General features: G+C 32.9%; 2 protein-coding genes across 6 annotated transcripts; one reads left to right on the top strand and one right to left on the bottom strand.

Moving 5' to 3' along the window:
• The first annotated feature begins 1,791 nt into the window (after positions 1–1,791).
• On the top strand, positions 1,792–10,844 carry LOC132312335 (protein NARROW LEAF 1-like). Of its 4 annotated transcripts, none has more exons than XM_059810670.1 (7): positions 1,792–1,933; positions 3,295–3,399; positions 5,298–5,800; positions 6,078–6,221; positions 8,002–8,242; positions 9,095–9,595; positions 10,173–10,844. In XM_059810670.1, the coding sequence occupies exons 3-7, from the start codon at positions 5,306–5,308 to the stop codon at positions 10,568–10,570; spliced, it is 1,779 nt and encodes a 592-aa protein (XP_059666653.1). In that variant the 5' UTR covers positions 1,792–1,933; positions 3,295–3,399; positions 5,298–5,305; the 3' UTR covers positions 10,571–10,844. The 4 variants fall into 4 exon arrangements, with proteins under 4 accessions (XP_059666653.1, XP_059666656.1, XP_059666654.1 ...); XM_059810673.1 differs by having other exon boundaries at positions 3,295–3,349; XM_059810671.1 differs by having other exon boundaries at positions 1,792–1,917.
• A 1,030-nt stretch (positions 10,845–11,874) lies between these two features.
• LOC132312336 (uncharacterized) lies at positions 11,875–18,763 on the bottom strand. Of its 2 annotated transcripts, none has more exons than XM_059810675.1 (2): positions 13,965–18,763; positions 11,875–12,249 (listed from the first exon to the last, which is right to left on the bottom strand). In XM_059810675.1, exon 1 carries the CDS (start codon positions 15,562–15,564, stop codon positions 14,356–14,358), a length of 1,209 nt encoding a protein of 402 aa, XP_059666658.1. In that variant the 5' UTR covers positions 15,565–18,763; the 3' UTR covers positions 11,875–12,249; positions 13,965–14,355. The 2 variants fall into 2 exon arrangements, 1 of the variants encoding a protein (XP_059666658.1); XR_009483246.1 differs by lacking the exon at positions 13,965–18,763 and adding an exon at positions 12,376–13,958 and having other exon boundaries at positions 12,003–12,249.
• Positions 18,764–24,487: the final 5,724 nt, after the last annotated feature.

Genomic DNA, 24,487 nt, shown 5'->3' on the forward strand with positions numbered 1-24,487 from the left:
ATAAATTACTACATCTGACTATGTTATGAAGTTAGTGGTGAAGTCAATCCCTAAGTCTTCTCTTGACACATACTATCTCATAACTTAGTTTAATTTTTTACATTCCTTGCAAGTAAAAATAGCAAACAACAAATCAAAATTTCTCTTGAATCAAAATCAAAAGTAATTTTATACTTAACAATTTCAACATGGTTCTTGAGATTCGGCCCCCTCTATATAGTTCTATCATATAATGATTCGTTTTATTACAAGTGGTTTATCATTGAATAAAACACACATCAAGTTCTATGCAAACATAACAATAACTTATTTGTTATACGTTAAATGTATTTAAATTTAGCATAAGAACTATCATATATACATTTTTCATAGTTTAGAGGATTTTATGCTATTAAACCAAATAATTAAGTGTGTTTAGATAAAGCGGTGCTACATCTCAAGGCTAACTCATCTTAAAAGCATCACAGTTCTCGCAAAATACCATGAAACAACTAAAGTATTTTAATTCTATTTTGAGTATTATTTTGTGTAAAAATAATTTCTCGCACACTAATAAGCAAGCACACCAAGCATAATCAAATATGATTCAAGTGTAAAAGAACAGTGATGAATGGTTATTTATAGTGGATAAATTTATTACTCACCAGATGTGCAAGAGATCATTATTGTTATTTTGGGAAGGACATAAAGTTATCAAACACGCCTTAACATTGCTAGAACAAACAAAAAAAAATTTAAACGAACTCTGCGGAGATAAGTTTATGGGAGGAGAATCAAACTCAAAACTTTCATCTTGTCTTGATCAACATTTCCAGCATCTTAATGCAGATGCTTACATTCACAAACAATTGAATTAATTCTAATCAAAGTCTTACAGATACCTGGAATAGAAATTGAAAGAATTATCAATTAAAATATTTTGGTGACGCGCAAATAAATAAGGGCGTGTCATCATATACAGCTTTATTAAATTCATTCAAATTTATTTATTTATTTTCGCAAACAGAACCATAACATTAAGAAGAAAGAGAAATACAGTCGAAGAGAACAGCGTCTAGAAGCCACTTGGGCCAAACATTCCACTCCACATCATTACATTCCTAAAGCCTTCTTGCTCAACAAGTGATTCAAATTCAAATAAGTAAAAACTTAACTTAAATCAAGATGCAATAAAATAGATTGATAGAATGACGAAACATAATTAATGTAACAAAAATGGATTGATTAGTTGTAATAGAAATGCTTTTTGCTGTGATTGAACTCAGATCGTTAGGAGTTAAACCAGACACATCTTAAAAGCTATGAAGTTATTGGATGTCCAAATTTTGTTACATGAACCTTGCACAAGAATATAATAATCACATGCCAAGGCATTGTACCCTAAGTCATATAAAGCGGGAGCGAAAGCGAGAACGAGATCGGGAGCGTGAGAACAACACCTATTGAGAATGATTGTGTGACCTAGTAATATGTTATCTATTTATCAAAGTGGATGCCTAGTGATATATTCTTTATTTATCAAAGTGGATGGTGAAAATTCCAATCTCCGAAAGAACAAAATCGTTGTCCCGTAAACACGTATTCCACGTGATTATGCTTGAATGCATGATGAGAAAATACTTAAAATTATTATTATTATTATTATTATTATTATTATTATTATTGTTTTTTTCAAATTGAATACGATTGTGGACATTTTTGGAAAACGAATGGATGCGGCTAAATTTGTAAAGATTTTTAAAAATAAGGTCTGATCGTAATAAAAGAAAAACTTTATAGGTTAAAAGAAAATAAAACAAAAAGCTTAAGGGTCCAACTCGATACACTCGGTCGGCACACCCATCGACGCAGAATCGCACAGAGAGAAAAAGAAGAAGATGGAAATCCGGCGACCGGCGTCTCCCCATCTACAAACATGTATGCATTATTTTAGGTATTTCAAGTTATAGGGCTTGTCATGCCTTTTCTTCCTCTATCCTTTTCCACTCAATTTAGGATTAGGGCTTTAATATTTTACTCTTTATTTTCTTTGTGATCGGGACTACTAATTAAGTTTCAATTACACTTTGGACTAATTTTAACTTAGTGTAAGCGACTGATGTATATGTATAACACACATACGGATGTAATATATATATATGTATATACACACACACACGGCTCTCTATACATGCTTGACTTGATAGTTCTTATATTTATTTTTTCATTTTAACTAAAATATGTTGTTTTTTCTGATCTGTTATTGATGCTCACCTGATTGTTCTTTGGAAAATGAGTGATGTGGAGGGTTTGAATATGATGACAATGCTTGATTGTGTGTGTCATGAAATGAAGTCTGTATTTGATCTAATTATACCTCTTTATTTATGAATATACTGTGGTTGCATTTACATCCATAATATCACAGAAAACTAACTGATTTTATCTTTTTTTTTTGGGAGGGGGGGAGTGATCAAAGATTTTTATTTTAATTTTTTTCCAATTAAAAGTGCAACAAAACAAGACTAGAAATAGAATTTCAATAATGAAGATTCAAGTATTTTTTCATTATTAATTTTTTTTTTTAAATATGAACATTAAGTTCATAAAATTGCTATGAAATTTAAAGAACAAGAGAGAGAGAGAGAAAGGTTTTTGCACGGACGTCATATATGAGTGCAAGAATAAAAAAAAATTAAGAAAAGAAAAAAAATAAAGGGGGAAGAAGAAAATTTAAATGAAAGAACTTTGTTTAGGAGGATTAGGGTTTGATTGAAGAAAGTGAATGCAAAAAAAATATATATATATATATATTGTTGAAGGGGTCAAAGAAACTTGAAAAACCAAAAAAAGTAAAAGAGAAAAGAAGAAACAGTTAGAGAAATTTTTAGAATGAGAGAATTTTATAGGGACAATTTTGTAAAATTTCAGAAAATTACATACACTAAAATCTCTCTCTCTCTATATATATATTGAAGAGCCACATTAGGCTCAAGGGCAGCTTTAGAAATGGAGAATTTTGTTTTTTGGGGGGGGGGGGGGGGGGGGGGGGGGGGGGTGTTAACATTTTATATATATTTTTTAATAAAAAATTAGATACAATAAGTAAAAATATGTATATATATTAAGTAGCCACATTGGGCCCCGGGGGGCACGCTTCCCCTTGACCAATGTGGCTCCGTTCTGTGTGTAATTTCATATTGGTATCCCTTCATTAAGCTTAGCACACAGTCCACGTAGTCCTAATCTTTCCTCCTTCATGCATGCAGTACTTAATATTTGGCTTTTATGACATGTGTTGCTCAAATTCGACAGGTGGGCAATGTTGGATAAGCTTTGTTAGGGCATGAAAACGCTTGAAAGGAGTGGGGTTCGTAATTTCATACCTCTCTTCATTACTCTCTCTGCTTTTGTTGATCAGTGAGTGCCTTTTTGATTTATTGACATCTCTATGCCTGAATTTGTTGCTTTTCCGTCTTGGGTTTGCAAGTTTACATGCTTTTGCTTCATGGTTTACTGCTTACCTTATTTGTTTTTGTTTGTTGTCATGGGCTGTTTGATCTGTAAATGTTCTTCACTCATATACTTATTTTGTGATAAATTTATAATCTTTGATTAATTTTAGATATCGAATTCAATTGATTAACGTTATCTTTCCTGGCAAGCATTTTTTCTTCTTCTTCTTCTTCTTGTAAGTACAGTTGTCCTCATAACTTTCTTTTGCAGATCTATGTGCTTCATTTTTGGCATTCTTATCATGGTTTTAAATGTAGAATTTGCTACAAAGTTCTTACTGTTGTGGAATTTTTCAAATTTGTTTTGGATTTATGCAGTTTAAGATATAAATATTTTGGTTATTTGTTATTATTTTCTGATTTTAAAGCTTGTTTCCTTGCAGTCTTAATTGGGGGATTGTATTGCTACTACCCATCACCTATCAACACTTGCATGCTAACTTTATATTTTGAATTACCAAGAGGAAGAGTAAAACAACATCCAGCTTTCTCTTCAAATAATTTCCAGGGGAAACCCTAGTTCTAGGAGTAGTGACAAATGTGTAAGATTTGAAATAGTTTTATATTTTATTTTCGTGCTTGGAGTTATTTGGAACTTCACAATAGAAGGGCAAGTTTCTGTGAATAATTTGGGGTGCCAAAATAAAGGAATCTTAATGAAGCTAAGCAATGTAGAATATGAGAATGAAGCATTTGTATCATTTGAAATCATCTGGAACAATTCCGGATTTGCATAAATAATATTAAATTATCAGAATTATCTTGGGTATGCGCTGATATAATAAAATACACGACTTGTAATAGGGAAGAATGGAAAAAGAAAATTTATGTGGCCGATCTCATTTATATGGAATAAAGGCAACGATGATGATGATTATGGATATCCGTTTATAATGTGCAACTTGTTGTATCGTATGAGACAAATTTAATCACACACTTGATGAAATTACTGCATTTACTTCTAGTTTTTGCTACATGATATATTTTGTTATGATTTTAGGGAAAAAATTAAACGGGCTCCTACTTTGTCACATTTATGATGTTTATGTATTTTTTTTTTTTTTGTTTTCCGGGTCAATACCTTATTGCTTTAAAAGAAAGGACATAGTTAAATGACATGCTGTCTAAGTTCTGCAGTTGCAGAATTCCAGTTTATGGGCAGAACATGGGGGCATTTGGTTGATTTGTATATCATTCATTTGTTTCTTTAATTTCTGTTTTGAGGTTCAAGCATCTTGGTTTATAAACGGACTCCATACACCGGTCCTATAATTTTACGTGTTCACTAGTCATGGGTAGTGTAGCTCTTCTTCCAGCTTTAAGGTAAGACCATTTTTTTTTCCCCCAACTACGACAGTTATACCATCTGTTTTCCTACTCACATTTGTTTCTTTTACCATTATTACTCACGTCTGTTTTCTTATTCATATTCAACCTCCTATTTCCTTGTTTCTGGTTTCACCATTCATAGTTTTCTTCATAAAAAAATCACATGGATTGTTATTTATTGAATGTTCCACTATATATTGTTTACTGCAATTTTAATTTTATAGCTTTACGTTGCATCCAAAATATTTTGTTCCTTTAAGGTAGAATGGATTTATTAATTTTCATTTTTATTAAGAACGTTGTTACAAATATAATATTTGGATCTCCTATTATCTGTTTTTTGATGGTTAAAATGGAATTAAGAAAAGAAACAAGACCCCAAGAAAAGTGTAATTGTTTTTCTTTTGAAATATTTTTGTGATTGTTCTTGGAGTATATGAACCATTACTAACAAATTAAATTACTGCCCGGTAGAGGGAAAAATGGAGCAGGCAAGGCTGAATTTGAGGATTCGTTGCTCTGGCTCAACACCATCAGATGAATCGGCTTTGGATCTTGAAAAAAACTGTTGTAGTCATCCTAATCTGCCTTCGTTAAGTCCGCCAACTCTTCAACCATATGCATCAGCTGGACAACACTCCGAGAGCAATGCTGCTTACTTTTCATGGCCTACCTCCAGCCGATTAAATGATGCTGCCGAAGAGAGGGCAAACTATTTTGCTAACCTACAGAAAGGGGTGCTACCTGAAACTCTTGGTCGGTTACCGAAAGGACAACAAGCCGCCACCTTGCTTGAGCTAATGACTATTAGGGCATTTCATAGTAAAATCTTGCGATGTTATAGTCTTGGAACGGCAATTGGGTTTCGTATACGACGGGGTGTTTTGACAGATATACCAGCTATTCTAGTTTTTGTTTCCCGCAAAGTTCACAAGCAGTGGCTCAGCCCCATTCAGTGTCTCCCCACTGCCCTAGAGGTGAGGAAAGAGTGTAATATATTTATCTTCTCTTCCTTTTGTTTTTTTCTTTGCTTTGTGGGACTTGGGAGGGATTTGAAAGTAAATAAACTTTGAATCATTATTAGATGAAGTGGTTTTTTTTTTTTTGTTTTGTTTTTTCTTTCTTTCTTTTTTTTTTTTTTTTACCCTCTGTGGGAAGGGGGACGAAGAGGTGGGTAGCATCTTGATTGTTGTTCCGTTTGAATCTTCTTTTGTTATGCTTTGTGAAGTTGAAATGGCTTTTACATCTGCACAGGGACCAGGAGGTGTGTGGTGCGATGTAGATGTGGTGGAATTCTCGTATTTTGGTGCACCTGAGCCAACTCCCAAGGAACAGTTGTACACAGAGATTGTGGACGACCTGCGTGGGAGTGGTGTATGTATTGGTTCAGGGTCTCAGGTATTCTGAAGTTCTCTTGCAGCCTCCCTGGTTTATTTTGTTAATTTATGGGAATGTGTGTGTTTTTATCTCTGCACAATTTATTTTGATAAATTAAATTATGAGTAATGATAATTATTGCCTAAGATTAGTGAGGTATTACTCACCTTTCTCGACTTGATTGAATTTAATTTGATTTTCCAAGGATTAATTTTTTGAAGCAATCTTCGCATATAGAATACTGAATTTGGTTTCTCTCACTACTTGCTTTGAAATGTCAAAAAGTTTTTCCTGGCACCTCTATGATTTACCACCAAAAGGCACTAGGTTTCTATGTACTACATTATCACCAGAAAGAAACTAGTTATGGATAGCCTCTCATCGATAGAGTTCATCAGCTCATGCTTGCCATCAAACTTAGGATTGATGAAGATTTTGCCCATAGAGTCACAGCAAGATGGACGAAGTGGAATGTGCCTTTAAGGTGGTATGTGTTTGTTAAATACCAGTAAAGTTAAAGGAATTTACTAGAAAGATTGAGATGAGGATTTTGCCAATAGTTCACATCAAGATGGACGAAATGGAATATGCCTTTACGGTGGCCTGTGTTTGCTGAACACCGATAATGTTAAAGGGAATATTGTTAAAAGATTGAGGTCAGTTATATTTAATGTTACAAGCTAGACTGTCAATAAATCGCATGGTAATAGGAGCATTGCTAAAAAATTAGGATCTTGGGATAAATAAGCGATCAAACAAGGAGTATAATTAACAATGAATGCCTCCATGAGACAGTAGAGGTAGTACTGGAAAAAAGGCTCATGATGGAATGCCATTTAAGATGGTTTACGTGTGATGACTACTAACAATTTTGCAAAAAGGAGCTTCAAGAACAAGAGTATGGCCATTAACAATGTTAGTTGAGGTAGTGAGAGGAGATGATGGCCAGTTTTTAGTATGAAGACATGGCCTTAGTAGATCAAGATTTCCATTAGGATTCATGTAGCCAATGTCACGTAGTTAAATGTGAGCCTTTGTTGGTATTTTTCTACTTTTGCTTGGTATCAAGTCGATTGAATTGTCTGCTCTACGCAGAGACCCTCCTGAGGAAGCATGAGAATTTTAAAAGGGAAAGATTGATTAAATTAAGGAATGCATTTGGAATATTGTGTAATTGGTGTATCCTTCTAAGATTGAAAGGGAAGTTGTATAAAACAACTATTGGCCACCTAAGAAACAACATATGAACAAATTGATCGTGAAAGGATATAATTAGAAATGAGCACATTCGTGAGATGGTTGAAATAGTTCTCATTGGATATAAAGTGAGAAAATCGATTAACGTGGTTTGGACTTGTGCAAAGAAGATAACTAAGTGCACTAATAAGAAAGAGTGACATGGTCTACGCTGAGGGTGATACTAGGAGAATGAGAAGATCAAAATCAATAGGAGTAGAAATAGTAAAGGAAGATATGATAACATGTGATTTGATTGAGTCTACACCATAGATAGAGTAGCATAGAAAAATAGGATTCATGTGAGACTTTGTTTGTTGTATAAATTCACAGAGAAAGCCTATTGGTAAAACTAGTATGGTATCTTTTTTTTTTTTTTTTTGATAAGTAAAATCTATTATGGTATATCATTAGTTAAATCTTCTATTTAGTTCTTTTATAATATCATTTTTTCAGTTCTCTCTCTCTCTCTCTGTCAAAGTAATACTCTTAGTTGAGGTCGTTATGCTTCCAATTTTGATGTATTTATTTGATAATTGCACCAAGTTCTATTGCTTGTGTTCAGGTTGCAAGTCAAGAGACTTATGGAACTTTGGGTGCCATTGTGAAGAGCCAAACAGGCAGTCGACAAGTTGGTTTCCTCACAAACAGGCATGTTGCAGTTGATCTGGATTATCCAAATCAGAAAATGTTTCATCCTTTGCCACCAAACCTTGGACCTGGGGTATATCTTGGTGCAGTTGAGCGAGCTACTTCATTCATCACAGATGACCTGTGGTATGGCATCTTTGCTGGCATAAACCCAGGTAAGAAGGTTCCAAAAAATGGGTCAGATTAATGCAAACAATTTAGCTTTTTATTACAGATGTCAATTTACACCAAGAGGTCCAAGGGTGCTCACAAAACCTATGTACAATGGTTTGAACTTGGTCTTGAAATGATTGATCATCACAGCTTCACTTAGCCATGTCAAGAAAACTATTGCTAAAACAACTTCAAAAGTTGTTACAGGGGAAGTTTAAGGATGGCAAATTAGCAATGGGGCATTATCTGTCGAGTTAGTTCCAATCATAGCCCAACCATTCTTGGACCCATAACTCCAACTAAACCGGGTTCATAATTCAAGTTATATCTACCCTGATTATCGGAGTATCAAAATCATCAATATTTTCTGGTGCAGTTACAAGTACCTGAGTGAATTTTATAAAACAGCAATCCTATCAAAATTTTAACCAGAGTTTTCCAACCCTGGTCGACCCAATTCTAGTCGATGTTATAAGGAGCATGGCCTTTGAACATGGATGGGCAGTGGATACCCTTTTTGCTTTTGATCCATGTTGTTGTCATACGTACTGTAATATTATTGCCTGACAATATATTTGTGCAGCAAATGTAACACACAGGATTGGATCAGATGCCAAAGTAATGTCTCACACCTACGAACCTCTTTTTCGTACTTAACTTCTTAATTATAAGTACTGTATACTTTTTGATCTTCTGAGTAGAGTTTTTGAATGTTCTAACCAAGTTTTACCTTTTACTTGCTTTATGTTCTCTGCTGGTAAATAAAATGGCTTTTTATAAATGGGGATTTAAATGTTTTGTGTTAATTATTTTCTGACCCCCAGTCATGTTCATAAAAATTTGTTCACATGCAGAGACATTTGTGAGGGCAGATGGGGCATTCATCCCTTTCTCCGATGATTTTGACATGTCCACTGTAACTACATCTGTGAAAGGTGTAGGAGAGATTGGAGATGTTAAAATCATAGATTTGCAGTCTCCAATCCATAGCCTAATCGGAAAGCAAGTGACGAAGGTTGGAAGAAGTTCTGGATTGACAACTGGGACTATATTGGCTTATGCCCTTGAATATAATGACGAGAAAGGAATATGTTTTTTAACTGATTTTCTTGTCGTCGGTGAGAACCAACAGACATTTGATCTTGAAGGAGACAGTGGGAGCCTCATCATATTAAAGGGCGAAAATGGGGAGAAGCCAAGGCCAATTGGGATCATATGGGGTGGAACTGCTAACAGGGGCCGACTTAAGTTGAAAGTCGGCCAACCTCCTGAGAATTGGACTAGTGGAGTTGATCTTGGGCGCCTGCTCAATCTCCTTGAACTTGATCTCATCACATCTTGCGAAGCTCTTAAAGGTTCTTTACTTTAACTTAAATGTTTTGTTCTCTAATTACCTGATGTTTTAGTATAATAATTCGGTTTTACATTTCTTCCCCTTTGCTCCAAGCATGAACAATATATACTTGGTTTCCTTAGCAGTATAAATATTCATAATACCTTGTCCATATTGTGAAGATTTTTATTATTTCAGTACTTTAGTTGTTTTAAGAGACAGAGATGTGACTATAGAATTAATTTTTCTGACTATTGTAGATAAAAAGAAGTCGGTGTCACCATGCCAGAAAAAATATAAAGTGATTTTGTAATTTACTAATTTGGGTTTTTTACCAGCTCGGTATAAGCTTGGGTACTAAAAATGGAGAAAATATGTATAACTTGGATAAATGAAAAGCAAGCACATGGGTATTATAGAAGTGTGGTAAATGTAGATCTGGTAAAATGATCAACTAATCACATGGGGACCTTATACAAGTATAATAGTAAATGTAGATCTGGTCAATGATCAACTAATATTCACTTTACATTGTTTTTCTTTTTACTCATCTGAGATATTATACTGATTTTAAGGGTGTATGTTGTTGTTATGTACAGTGGCAGTGCAGGAACAGAGAGCCGCTTCAGCAACAGCTGTTGGCTCTACAGTTGGTGATTCTTCACCCCCTGATGTTGTGCTCCCAAAGGACAAAGTGGAGCCTCTTGGTCTTCACATCCAGCATATCCCTTTGGATGATGGAGCTGGAGGCCTAGATATGAACTCCTCGCCTATTGAGACCGAGTTTGATGGGGTCACGATGGGTCCAAGTGTTGAACATCAGTTTATCCCGAACTTCATCAACCGCTCGCCCCAACACCAAAACCGACGGGATAGGGTGGTGTCCGAAACTCTCTCTCCATTGTGCCGTGGTTCCGATGAGGATATATCTTTGCAATTGGGAGACAATGAGGCCAAGAGAAGGCGTTCAGATCCCTCAACAAGCACAGAAGAGTGAAAGTGAATGTGGCTTGTGGGTCGAGTTGGGAGAAATGCTCCATTTTGTGTATGGATAGTACCATGTTGTTGTAAGTTTGTAAGGAATATTTGCGTCAAGTTACCTCAGTGACTAGGAAGTTGGATAGTTAATTGTATTGGCAATCCAATTTAGTCCAGGCTAACTGAGTTGCCTTTGGCAGTTGTTTTAAAAACACTGTTACTAAGGGCCCGTTTGGATCGCGATAACGTTATATGTTATGGTTTGGTATGATATGAAAACAACCGTTTTGGTATTGGTATGTTTTTAGTAGAAATCGGATCCATATTTGATAATGACTGTTTTGTTTTTGATAATTGTATATCAAAAACATGAAAACGCGTTTGGTAATGTCATGCGTTTTAAGGAATCCGAAAACAAAACGCGTTTGGTAATGTCATGCGTTTTAAGGAATCCGAAAACAAAATACGTTTGGGAAGTTAGTTTTGTTTTCAAAAATTCTGAATCAATAACAGAATATCTGTTTGGTAAAGACTATTTTACTTTTGTTTTGAATAATTATATATATGAATACAATTATAAGTTCACATATAATAGTCCATTTTTCTTCTTGATTTGAGATAATTTGTTAAAATAAAAAAAAATATATGCATATATTCTACATTAAAGAGTTGGGAAAAAAAATTATGAATAAATTTACATGTATAAATAAGATCATGTGGGATGTTTATGAGGCATAAACATGATTAAAAGCAACCAAACTACAGATCTTAATTTTGTAATAATCTTTCAATGAGAGTAGATCTTTGCACTCCATTTATTTTTTCTTTTGGCTTGCACTCCATTTAACTTTGTTTTGTTTCGTATATATATATATATATTATAAATTCATTATGAATGAGAGAGAATGAGAGATCTTTGTAGTTGAAACTAACAAAAAGTAAAGCCAAAACGTTGATCTTCTTAAATTGGTCAGAGTTGAGGTTTGGTGGACATTAAAGCTTGTGAATGGTTTTACTTCACTGAGATTAGTTTGAAATTTTCTGTTGGAGATCCTTAAAATTGCTAATATTTTTATTGTTAACTCATGAGACCATTTCCCCTTTTCTTGAGTATTTATTTTGATAACCAACTTCTGAATATTTCATACAATCTCCAACCATAAACAGAATTGATAAATAGGAAGAAAGATTAAAAACAAACAATAAAGGAAGATCCATCTCTTACAAGACTGAACAATAAATCACCTCGACAAAAATAAAAAAATAAAAAGTGAGGCATGCCATTAAACAACCTGCTAGAAAAATTATTGCCATCCAAACAAGTACTTGAAAATATTTTGTAGGATTTTAATCAATCATAAATAATACAGCGAACCACAAGTTTGGCTTTGTTCATCGTCATATTAATAAATTGTTGTTGTACCATTCACATATAGGGAGCTAGACATTCCTTAAAATTAATATGTGTGTACACACACAGTTTATTATACTTGCATAAAATGTACACACAACTGGAGATCGTTAAAATTCATTACATAAAATGTACACACACTTCTTTATACTTGCATAGGCCTCCATTTGTTTAACTTAGAGATCACTAGCTTTCTGGAGTTGCAGCAACTGGAAAATGCTTCCTATAAATCCCACTGGTGCCACTGCCCACAACTTACTGCCATGTCCTTCAATGTAGTGCCAGTTCTTCCAAGAGCATATATGGATTATATGGTTTTAGGTTGACAATAGTTTATGATTCATCAAGAAAGGATATAAGGAAGCATTAAGAAAAAAGAAAAAAATGAATTTTAATCTAAGGCAAGACATTACCTATAATAGCAAAATATAAAGCATCGTTAGGTTTTCCCATGAAAGGCTTCATTCTACTAAGCCTTGAAACAACACAGAGAACTTTATTCAACTCCACCACGAAAATCAATAAAAAATTGTCACTAATCATAGGTTCAAAAAATTGTTACATATTTCATAGTTATATATTTCACAGTTTTTCTATTGTTATATATTTCAAAAATCCATTTCAAGTTTAAAAAATCAACCACATGCCTTTTTCGAATCAAAGTTTAAATTATTGTTATTATTATTTTTTTTTCAAAAATCCGGTATGGTTTCTCCTTAAAAATGGACATTTCCAAAATTTCAAAACACAATAAACACAAGGGACACCGCCCACAAAATTCATTAAATCAATTCAACAAGGGACACCGTCCACAAAATTCATTCAATCAATTCAATAAGGGACACCGCCCACAAAATTATTCCACAAATCCAAGTAAAATTGCCCGTCCTCCTTCTAAACTACACCAAAATGTAAGCAAGATATATCTAACCTTTTTTCAGGCTAAGTTACGTTGCAAATTTGGAGTGTAAATGATCTTATGCAAAACCAAACACATGAACAACATTAGAGAAAAACAAAATAACACATGGTAGGAATGAAGTAATAAGAAGTAGAAGCAAGATATATCTAACCTTTTTTCAGGCTAAGTTGCAAATTTGGAGTGTAAATGACCTCATGCAAAACCAAACACGTGAACAACATTAGAGAAAAATAAAATAACACATGGTAGGAATGAAGTAATAAGAAGTAGAAGCAAGATATATCTAACCTTTTTTCAGGCTAAGTTGCAAATTTGGAGTGTAAATGACCTCATGCAAAACCAAACACATGAACAACATTAGAGAAAAATAAAATAACACATGGTAGGAATGAAATAATTAGAAGTAGAAGCAAGATATATCTAACATTTTTTCAGGCTAAGTTGCAAATTTGGAGTGTAAATGACCTCATGCAAAACCAAACACATGAACAACATTAGAGAAAAACAAAGTAACACATGGTAGGAATGAAAGAATTAGAAGTACTAAGCAAGATATATGTAACATTTTTTCAGGCTAAGTTGCAAATTTGGAGCGTATATAATCTCATGCAACACTAAACACATTTATACCATTTAATATGCAGTTCAAAATATAGCATTTATAGTTCTCAGCAGCAAGGTCATCCAAATATAGAAAATTAAGTATATATTACATACCAAATGAAACACAGAAAATTAACTAAATACCTATTACATGTCATATATTATAAAACATGGAAGTTTATCTAATTTCATCTTTTAATAACAGCGATAATGAGTAAGAAGAAGACAATCACAGTAAACATGATTGTGATAGTAAGACATCCACAACCTAGGAAGAGCATGTACTTTTGTCTACATTGTTCATTTTGAATCATTGCAATGACTCTATCCAAGTCAGATTGAACCTGTTCTTCAACTTGTGCACCTTGGTGCAACTCATCCACCCACATAAATGCATTCATATGTGATTACAAGAAATATAAATTATACAATTAGGAAACAGTAACAGAAATAACATCTAAAAGATTAAAGCCATACCTCCCAAGCTGGACGTTGTGGTCGCTTAACTTCAAGCCTATACATAAGTCCCCCTGCAAGTACTAAAGCATTTAATATTTGATGTCATAATATAATTAGTTATTACAGTTATCCATATTGTATGCATGTGAGTTTAATTTACGTAATATAATTAGTTATTACAGTTATCCATATTAAAATCCTACACACTATTACACACTATTATAATTAGTGATTACAGTCCTCCCAAATTAGGTTGGCAATACGATCACGCTAAATATCCATCTGTCGCATCTGTGTATTAGTAGCACTGACGACCTCAACAATGTCATCCACATCAGGTTCATTTTGTGAAGATTCAGGGGTTTCACAATAAAAAATTTCATCATATTCACCTTGGGATCTTATGAAATTATGCAATGTACAACAGGCAATGACAATAAGAACTTAGAGTGTCAAAGTGACAAGGGGGCATTTGCTTCAATATAGCGAATTTAATCTTTACCAACCCAAAACATCGCTCTATGATATTCCTAAATCTTGAGTGCCTAAAATTGTACACCTCTTCTCTATCACGTGGTCTTCTAGTATGTCTACGATATTCCTGAATGTGGTAACGTTGACCCCAAAAAGGGGCCAAAAACCCTGGTTGATTGGCGTACCCAGAGTCCACTAAATAAAACTTACCTGTTATGTTAAGGATTAAAATTAATGTATTTTTAATGTTAAATGCATAAATATAGAAAGGTAATTTTCTTACCTTCGGGTGGTGATGGAAAATTGAAACCTCATTCTGAATGCACTCATTTAAAATCTTCGAATCATTAGTAGACCCTTCCCACCCTGCTAGAATGTATATGAATTTCATATCAAAAGAACACACGGCCATGACATTTTGGGTCGTATCACCCTTTCTATCACGAAAGGGTATTTGTTGTCCAACTGGCACTACAGCATGGATATGAGTACCATCTATGGCTCCTATACAATTCTTAAAGTATGGGTAAAACTTTGGATTGTTCTTTATCTGTTTAGGAATTTCATTCAAATCCGGGGGAACAATAATCTTAGTCCCTAACTCACAAATTAACTTTAACACAGAATAAAAGTGATATAAAATTGTGGATGTAGAGTGTTGGAATCTTTCAGCAACGACACGATTCCTTTCATTGTAAGACACGGTAAGTAGGAAAATTGCAACTTGTTCTTTTACTGTTACAAATGTTGAATCTTTCAATCCTAACAATTTCAGCTCACGACACAAAGCCCTAAAGGTATTAGGGTACATCCGAAAATTTTCATAACACTTATCTTCATGTCCATTTAAAATCCCGAATACGTAATCTTCCTTTTGTAACATGGAATCCCTACAACGTTGCTTATCAAAATGTTTATGATAGTACTCATATACGGCTGCGATCAATACAATAATTTCCTCCTTATCATCATCATCATACATGGTTAATATTGTTCTTATATCCATATCTACTATCCTATTTAAGAATAAACAGAAGTAGTTATTGTAATAAAAATTAAACAACTTCATGATATAAGCAAAATGAAAAAATATATAGCAAATAATATAGTTATTCATCAATAATACAAAAATGATAAAAGACATACCAAATCATACAATTATCCAGCAAAAATGTAAAAGCGATAGATATAGCACATAAATAGTCATCCGACATTAATTTAAAAGCAGTAGATAGAGGAATTAAATACAGTCTTCCAACAGTAATGTAAAAGCAGTAGATAAGAAAAATTAAATATAGTCATCCAACAAAAATATAAAAGCAGTTATAAAACAGTCATCTAAAAGTACATAAAAGTAAGATAGCGAACATATCACATAGGCTGATTCATCACCCACCCAACCTTCCTCTCATCAGGAATGCAAAGAAATATGTCCCTCCACACCTTGTTCTCACCAAACATCTTTATGATCTTAGCATAATGGGTATCATCAATCCCCACTAATGTGTTGACGATCCCAAGGCACTCCTTAAGTTGGGGATCCATTTCTTTTTCTTTTTCTTTTTTACTGGGAGATGTCACTTCAGGCATTTCATTAACACGAGATGGTTGACAACTAGAAGATGATTCAGTTATGGCTTTGGCAATTTTATTAGCTTTCGCATTCCCAATATTAGTTAAACATGCCATCACTTGAGACACTGTGGAGGCAAAACTTTCTTTCCTAGGTTTCTTAGCTACATAAATGGGAGTAGGATTGAGGTCAATAGGTCCTTTTACATTAAGTCGTTCTACATCAGTCATGTCCGCATTACCCTCAATGTTATGAATTACAGCTTCATGTGTTGCCACTTGAGACATTGTTTGCACTTAATGAGGTTTGGGTGGTTTTGTAGAAGGATGAACATGCTGACCAGTAGCATGTGTATCCCCAAAAATCCTTACTATCTGCTCATAATTCTTACACCCCTGTATTTTTTTTTTTTGCCATACTTGAGAAGCTACACGTTATAGCTTACAATTATTATTCATCAAACCCTTTTAATACTAAATCACTAATTATTAACTGTATGTATGGTAAATAGACACGTATTGAAATACTAACCTTGCATAATCGAACCCATCTTTCAACTTCCAACTTAATCATCACAGTTTCACTGTTGTACCCTACACCAGTCTCGGATAATATTTGTTTGCAATCTTTGTACAATGCTCTGATAGTATTGAATTTTTGTCTACATTGGTCCTTCGTGTACTTCTTTCCAGTTTCCACCAACATTGCGTCCACAATATGTGTCCACCCAATTGAATTAAAAGTCGTGCATGTACGATTTCCTTTTCCAACCTTTTCCTTCATCAAGAGTATGAATTTCTCTTGATGGGCATCACACCAAACAGCGGCATCAGCCTATTCAATAACTACAGCGTCCTCACCATTCTCACCATCAAGAGAATGAATGTCTCTTGATGGGTATTGGTTAACATTGTCATAGTTCATGTCCATCTGATTATTATTAAGTAAATTTAACATTTTAGTAAATTGTTTATATAATTTTAAATTTAAAGTGAAAATTCAATTAAATTTATAATTTCAAGAAATTAATACAGTAATCACGATCCAAACCTACGTTGTTCTTAAATTTTCTACCTTCAAATTACACACAAGAGAATTATTATATTACATCTGTCAAAGTATATGATTTCAAATCTTAAAACTCTCTTAAAAATACCAAAAAATTGATTTCAAATCTTTTGAAAACTCTAGTCAAATTTTTTTATTTTTTATTTTATCAGATTCAAGGTTATGCAACTTATATCAAAGGCTCACAAAATTACAAATTTCCCTATCAACCTAAATTTTGGAAATCCAACCATTTCAAGATATGCACAAGCAGTACATTTGTAATAATTAAAAATATTTGAAGGTTATATTTGTAATCTTATTTGAATTTTCAAGGGTACTTCGGTCCAACTTGTCTTCTGTGTATGTATGGTATTCTTTGCATAAGGTACGTTGCATCAGTTATTATTTTTCTATACCTTAATAATGATTTCTCTAATAGTGCTGATATGTGGCAAACCAATGGCATTTCTAGGACTACATGTACAATTATACTAATGAGAATGTGTAATGCTTCTACCGCTAATCTTGAGAGAGATTGTGGTGACAACCTTGCACTTCTTTGTACTAAGTCAAACGGAAATAATTTCTGGGGTGATTGTGTAATGTCCTGAATTTTTCATACATCGTTTTACATGCCATGAAATGAAAAAATATACTATATATTCCTGGTAATTGCATAATTGTGCCTTTGAAACCCCACAAACTTGCAAAAAAACTGTGTTTAACAAATTTGACTTTCATCCTAATTGTGCCTGGATTCACAAACTGTGTTATTTAGTATTGTTTTGAAAGGGAAATAATTCAAAAACAGAACGTAGTTGCATCAATTTCCAGTTTCCAGTTTCTAATTTCTGATTTTCATATCTCTGAAAATTAATTAAATTAAAATTTTAATTTCAAAAAATTTATTTCTGATTTTAAAAAGGGAAAAAAAATTTGCCACATACATCAGAGAATCGAGAATACCAATAACATAATTAAAAAAAATCCCACATACATCTGAGAATCGAGAATACATACAAAGACCTGCTTGCGCATAAATAAATAGAGTCGTAATTAGGGTTAGGGTTTGGTAATGGTGTTACCTACAGCGACTTCAAAAACCTACTTGCACAAAAGCCTTGAACTACCTCGCACAACGACTGAACTGAAGGGTTGAAGTTGAAACCCCAAAATCGCGTTAGACAGATGCGTGAAAACAGAGACAAATGAGACAACAGAGAGGTACGAGAGCCACAACTGAGGAACAGATCGCACAATGACTGAATTGAAGGGTTGAAGTTGAAACCTCAAAATCGCGTCAAAGAGATGTGTGAAAACAGAGAGAAATCAGACAACAGAGAGGTACGACAGCCAGACTAATGTTGGATCTACAAACTCTCGAAGAACAGCAAGCACAACTGAAGGGTTGAAGTGAATCGGCCCAAATCGCCTCTAAGATACATGCGGGAAAAGAGAGAGAAACGAGAGGCACAAATGCCCTAAAATGAGAAAATTTTGATTTGGATATACAAACTCTCGAAGAACAGCAAGCACAAGTGAAGGGTTGAAGTGAATCGGCCCAAATCGCCTCTCAGATACATGCGGGAGAAGAGAGAGAAACGAGAGGCACAAATGCCCTAAAATGAGAAAATTTTGATTTCGATCTACAAACTCTCGAAGAACAACAAGTGACATACGGGAGAAGAGAAAGAAACGAGAGGCACAAATGCCCTAAAATGAGAAAAATTTGATTATATACCTGATATCAGCGCTACAGTGTCTCAAATCACTTGATACTAGCGCTACAGTGTTTGGCCCAAGTCTGATATCGCCGCTACAGTGTAAAAACGACCAATATCACCAAATTCCTGATATGGGTTTTGACTCAAATCTGATAATGTTTTGACACTATTCAATACCACATTAGTCCACTCCAAACATGATATTGGCCCAAAATACAAACCAAAATATGAAAATAATAACAGATTTGGGCTTCCAAACAGGCCCTAAGCTGTTGAGTTAAAGATTAGCCATATCCATGTCAGTCGCTGTTGAGTTAAAGATTAACCATATCCATGTCAGTCAGGTTACTTATAATTGTTTTTTTTTTTTTTTTTTGGTTCAAGTTTGTGAAATTCTTGTTAAAATGTTAAATTTTTTTCTCTTAATTTTTCATCGAGTTAATAATGACATACATTTCTCAAATTAGAATCAAAGTAATTAATTTTAAATATTTTTTAATTTTTGTTTTTGAAAATTAAAACAATTGTTAAATACGTAAAATTTAATTCTTGAACCAAAAAAAAATGTCTCCAAACTCATTATTGCATAATTTCTTATTTTAGTATAAAGGCTAGTTATAATATAATAAAATAAGAAATGATGCAATAATGAGTTTGGAGACTTTTTTTTTTTTGGTTCAAGAATTAAATTTTACGTATTTAACAATTGTTTTAAATTTTCAAAAACAAAAAAGAAAAAATATTTAAAATTCACGACTTTGATTCTAATTTGAGAAATGTATGTCATTATTAACATGATGAAAAATTAAAAGAAAAAATTTAACATTTTAAGAAGAATTTCACAAACTTGAACATATAAAAAACAATTATAAGTAACAAAATATAGAAGTGCTTTAATAAGTAATACAAAATATAATTATAGGTCTTGCTTTAGTCTGGGTATGTTTCGGGCCTGGGTAGTGCTTATTCAGGTTTGCCTTTTGTACATATTATAAATCCTTCTTTAAATCTATAAAATTGCTTGAATTTCCCAACTCGCATGGAGATTGAATATAATTGTTATAAATATATTTTTTTTTGTAAACATAATTTAACGAAGATGATTGTCAAGTAGGTTTATGCATTTTATTAAATATGAGGAGACATTAGTGTAATTTTTCTTTTGTGTAAGCAATCTACCAAATTAAAATTTTTATGAGTTTTGAGTAGACACAAGTTGTATTTAGAGTTTTGTGACGTTTCGCTAATCAACTAAATGAAGAACAAACATAATAAGAACAACGTCATAACATCCATTCCGCCCAATAAAACTTACTAACACTCTCCTAAAGGATTCTAAATTTTTCTAAAAGTCCCAATGAAACTAATAACCTCTCCTAAAGCATTCTATTTTTTTTTTTCTAACCTCATTAATATAATTCTACAAAAATTAATGAAGGATAATATTGTCAATTCCACAACATAGCACCTTTATTATTTTCTTCGGTCTAGTGAGGAGAAGGCTTGGACAACCATCTAATTTTCTCTAGCTCATTTCCATCCTCGCCTTTCACCTCTCCTAACAAATATACCCTAAATTGCCAATTAAAGTTATAAAAACTCATGAATAAATTTAAAAATATCTAATATTTTTATTGATTTTTCACATGATACATCACTTTAAAAAAAAAAAGAAAAAGAAAAAGAATACATACAACTCTTTTTTGATGCAACGACTAGAACTATACGCACATCAAAGTGATGGTGGGAGTAGCCCTGTCTCCTCCTAGGACATCCCTGGGCCGTTGAGATTCATCACAATCAACAAGTTTAGAGTTAGATTTTGGTTGATGATAATGATAAAGAAAATTGTTCTCTTCAGGAGAAAGGGTGGGACGGCTCCTGTATGAAACATTTGGGTAGATAAGCGCGGACCAGTAAAAGTCAGTGGGGCATTGTTTTTAATTTTTTTAGTATTATATATTTATTATTGTCCACACTGAAATAATTAAAAAATTCCACTATTGGCCCTCACATGATTTTATTGGCATGACTAGTACCATGCACGAATGCATCAAGGTGGTGGGAGCAGCGTTATCTCCTCTTGGGGGTGAGTTGGGAGTGAGTTTCGGACTGCTGCAATTCATCACAATCAACAAGTTTAGAGTTAGAATCGTTAACATTAAGAATCGTTAATTGGGTGACAGGGCTTGTGTATAAAACATGTGGGTAGATATTGCTTGTTTCGAGTGGAGTGTATAAAATATGTGGGTAGATGTTGGGTGTTTCGAGTGGGGTGTATAAAACATGGGGATAGATGTTGCATGTTTTGAGTGGGGGAAATATTGAGAGTGCGGAGAGGATAGATGTTACAAAATTTTATTTTTACTCCACCTCTTATTTCTCCGTGTGTGTGTGTATATATATATATATATATATATATATATATATATGATGTTGTGCGATTAACGTGGTGATTGAGGTGAGTAACGTGTGCAGTGTGCAAGTAACGTGATTAAGTCCCGGTTCGGTTCGGTACTATGGTTTATGGTTCTTTTGTGCTCGTCTACGTGCAATTAGTGTGACAATCGGCGTTATATTGTCATGTAATTAACGTGGCGACGGACGTTATATTACCTTGTAATTAGCGTGACGGCAGGTTATATTGTCGTGCAATTAGTGTGACAACACATGGGTTATTTTTTTTTTTTTTTCATTAGCTCTATGTTGATACACTTCACGAATGTGGCTCCTACTTATACATAGACATCATCTCTAATGCACAGACTCTAAAGTTGAGATATTCTTTATATTTTTGGACCCAAATATTTACATATTTAAATTTTTTACAAAACTCTCTACTATTCTAACAACTTTTTCAGTCTACCAACTCATGCAACCACTTGGAAATCTTCAATTCCCATTTCTTAGCTAAGTGATTAAGTTATGATTTTGTTTTAGGGGTAATAAAACATTGTATTTTTTTCCAATTAATAATGCTAGTAATGGGAGAGTAATAAAAATCCATATAGTTTGTAATATTTGAAGAAAAAAATTGCTCTAAAAAAATTTAAAAATATAAAATATAGACATTAGGAATCTTTTAGACAACAATTTATATTTTTGCATTTTAAATTTTTATGAAAAGAAAAGAGTAACGTTTTATTATAGTTATTATTATTATTTTGTGGTGCGATTTATTCCGAAACAAAAATATATTTGGTAACTAATTTGTTGCACACTGTTTTATAAAAAAATTATTTAAATTATTATTTTTAAAAATGGTATTTATATTATATTATATTTAATTATTTATTTATTTTTAAAAATCTCATTATAGCCGTTCAAATGCAATATTGTGCAAAAGGTGACAACCGTTATAGTTTGTCTAACAAAAAGTACCAATCGAAAAACGAGTGCTAACAGCCTTACTTGTATAAAATTACAGTAATAAATTCATAGAATAAGAAAAAAAAAAAAAAATAAATAAGAAGAGAGAAAAGAAGGTTATTGCACATGCATCATACATGATTTTTAAAAAGAAATATAAAGAAGAAGGATATATATATATATATATATATATATATATATATATATATATATATGAGAGAACTTTGAAGGGGAAAACTTTGGATTTGTTTGAAGAAAGGGAATAAAGCAATTTTTTGAAAAGAAAAAGAAAAAGAAAAAGAGGAAGAATGAGTATAAAGAAAGAATTAGAGAGGTTTTAGAAAAGAAAATTTAGGAGAGATATTTTGTAAAATTTTGAGAATTAATGTGTAAACATCTCCTAGTTATATTGACTCTCAAAATACGAAGTGAATAATATCTACAAAGAGGCGTGATAGAAGAAGTTTGAAAAGTCCCAATCTACTCAGCATTGCTCACGTGTACTGGTTTGACCATAGACATGATAATAGGATATCACGATTAATTTAAAGGGTTTTGTGTCCTTTCAGGGGACAACTAAACGAGTAGATGGGATAAGACTAACATTAGTTTCGATCAATAAAACTTACTAACCACTTCTAGAGGCTTCTCTAAAAAATGAGCTATGAATCCATCCTTGCAGTACAATACTGATTTCATAATGAGTTGTTTTAAGTTCTTTTTTCAAAACTTCAAAATTTCAAAATTTCAAGCTTTATCAAATGTGTTTTTTATTTTCTGCTTTAAAAAATCTAACCATTAATGTACGACGTTACCAAACGATTTGGCTTTTGACAAAAATGACAAAACAACAAATCACACCTTTCGTCTTTTCACAAAAATGATAGCACAACAAAAATAAAAAGTAAATTGTGAAAGCAGAGTTACGTGGAGTATCATCAATTTATCATCCTATCTCAAGATCTCAATGTTGAATATAATTAAAAAGAGAAGTAGCCATTGAGATTTGTGTAACATGTAGGCCGTAATAACATAATGAGGTTATATTTTTTTTGTTATTCATGTATAATTTTTTTCTACAATTTTTTTTTTCTTAACGAGGTATCAGAGTTAGTTTATCATATTTTACTCTAAACATGTTCGGCTCTCCTTGTCTCAATATTCCAATTTTGTGATCAGATCTACTCGTCTCATATATCAATATAGTTGGTTATTTGTCACATTTTGATCAAGTGTTCAGGGTCGTGCTTCGCTCTTGTAGACTTAAGTATGAAGTATAATTCTTTCAACAACAATTTGTCTCGACAACTTCCTATTAGTTTTCAAGTTGATACACTTCAGTTAAAATCTGTGTGCAAATTTGAGGGGGGTATTAAAGAATATCAATATATGAGTGATTTAAGAATTTCATTGAATATTGATGGGACTGATTTATAGGATTAATTTTAGGAATTCTCCATCAATATATTTTTCATATTTATCACATGCTTGCATTCTTTCACTTACAAATAAAGATGATCATGGTAAACATAGCTAAAAAAATATAAAATGAAATAAAAATAGCCCATTGGATTTCGTGTACCGTGGATATAAGACGTCGTGGCCGAATTACATTATATTATTGTGTTGTTCACTAAGTCACATAGAGCGGGAGCGCGAGAGCGACATATCCCAAAAAATCTTAGAGCGGGATCGCCGCTAGAGCGCCGCATTATAAATATATAAAATATTAATTTATAATAGTAAATATATGTTTTAAATAAATTTCATGCAAATAAAAAGATAAAATAGTGAATCAAATATGAGTCCATTACAACCAATATAACATGCTTTATAAAAATGCATAAATTAACAAATATGACAATCAAACAAGTTGCTTTATAAAAATAAAAACATAACAGTGAATAGGGCATAACAGAAAAAACAATGTTCAAAAACATTATCTTTTATACATTTGACTTGCTTTAAACTCTCAAGATGACAATCATTATCTTTGAAATAGCAATGTTTAAAAGCATATGAAAAGTATATGAAATAGCAAAAAGAATATGAAATGAGGGAACGAGAATATGACTATAAGAGTGAATCAAGAGTCAATTACTAGTGAAAGAAGTTAAAAAACCACGAACCCAACACTTGATAGCAGAGAGAAAATTGAGAAATCACAATCAGAATATAAAAAATAATTCATTCATTTATTTCTTTACTAATAAATAAGTATTAGGGTTAAATGCAAAAAATCCCCTGAACTATTGCCATATTGCAACAAACCCCCCTGAACTACAAAAAACTCCCCTAAACTACGAATTTGTTGCATTTCAGTCCATTCTGGCCCGAAAAAATGAAAAGTC

Source organism: Cornus florida, unplaced genomic scaffold, assembly GCF_030987335.1.
Source record: "Cornus florida cultivar Cherokee Brave unplaced genomic scaffold, ASM3098733v1 CherokeeBrave_3.0.0_Hap2_Chr06, whole genome shotgun sequence".
Lineage (NCBI taxonomy): Eukaryota > Viridiplantae > Streptophyta > Magnoliopsida > Cornales > Cornaceae > Cornus > Cornus florida.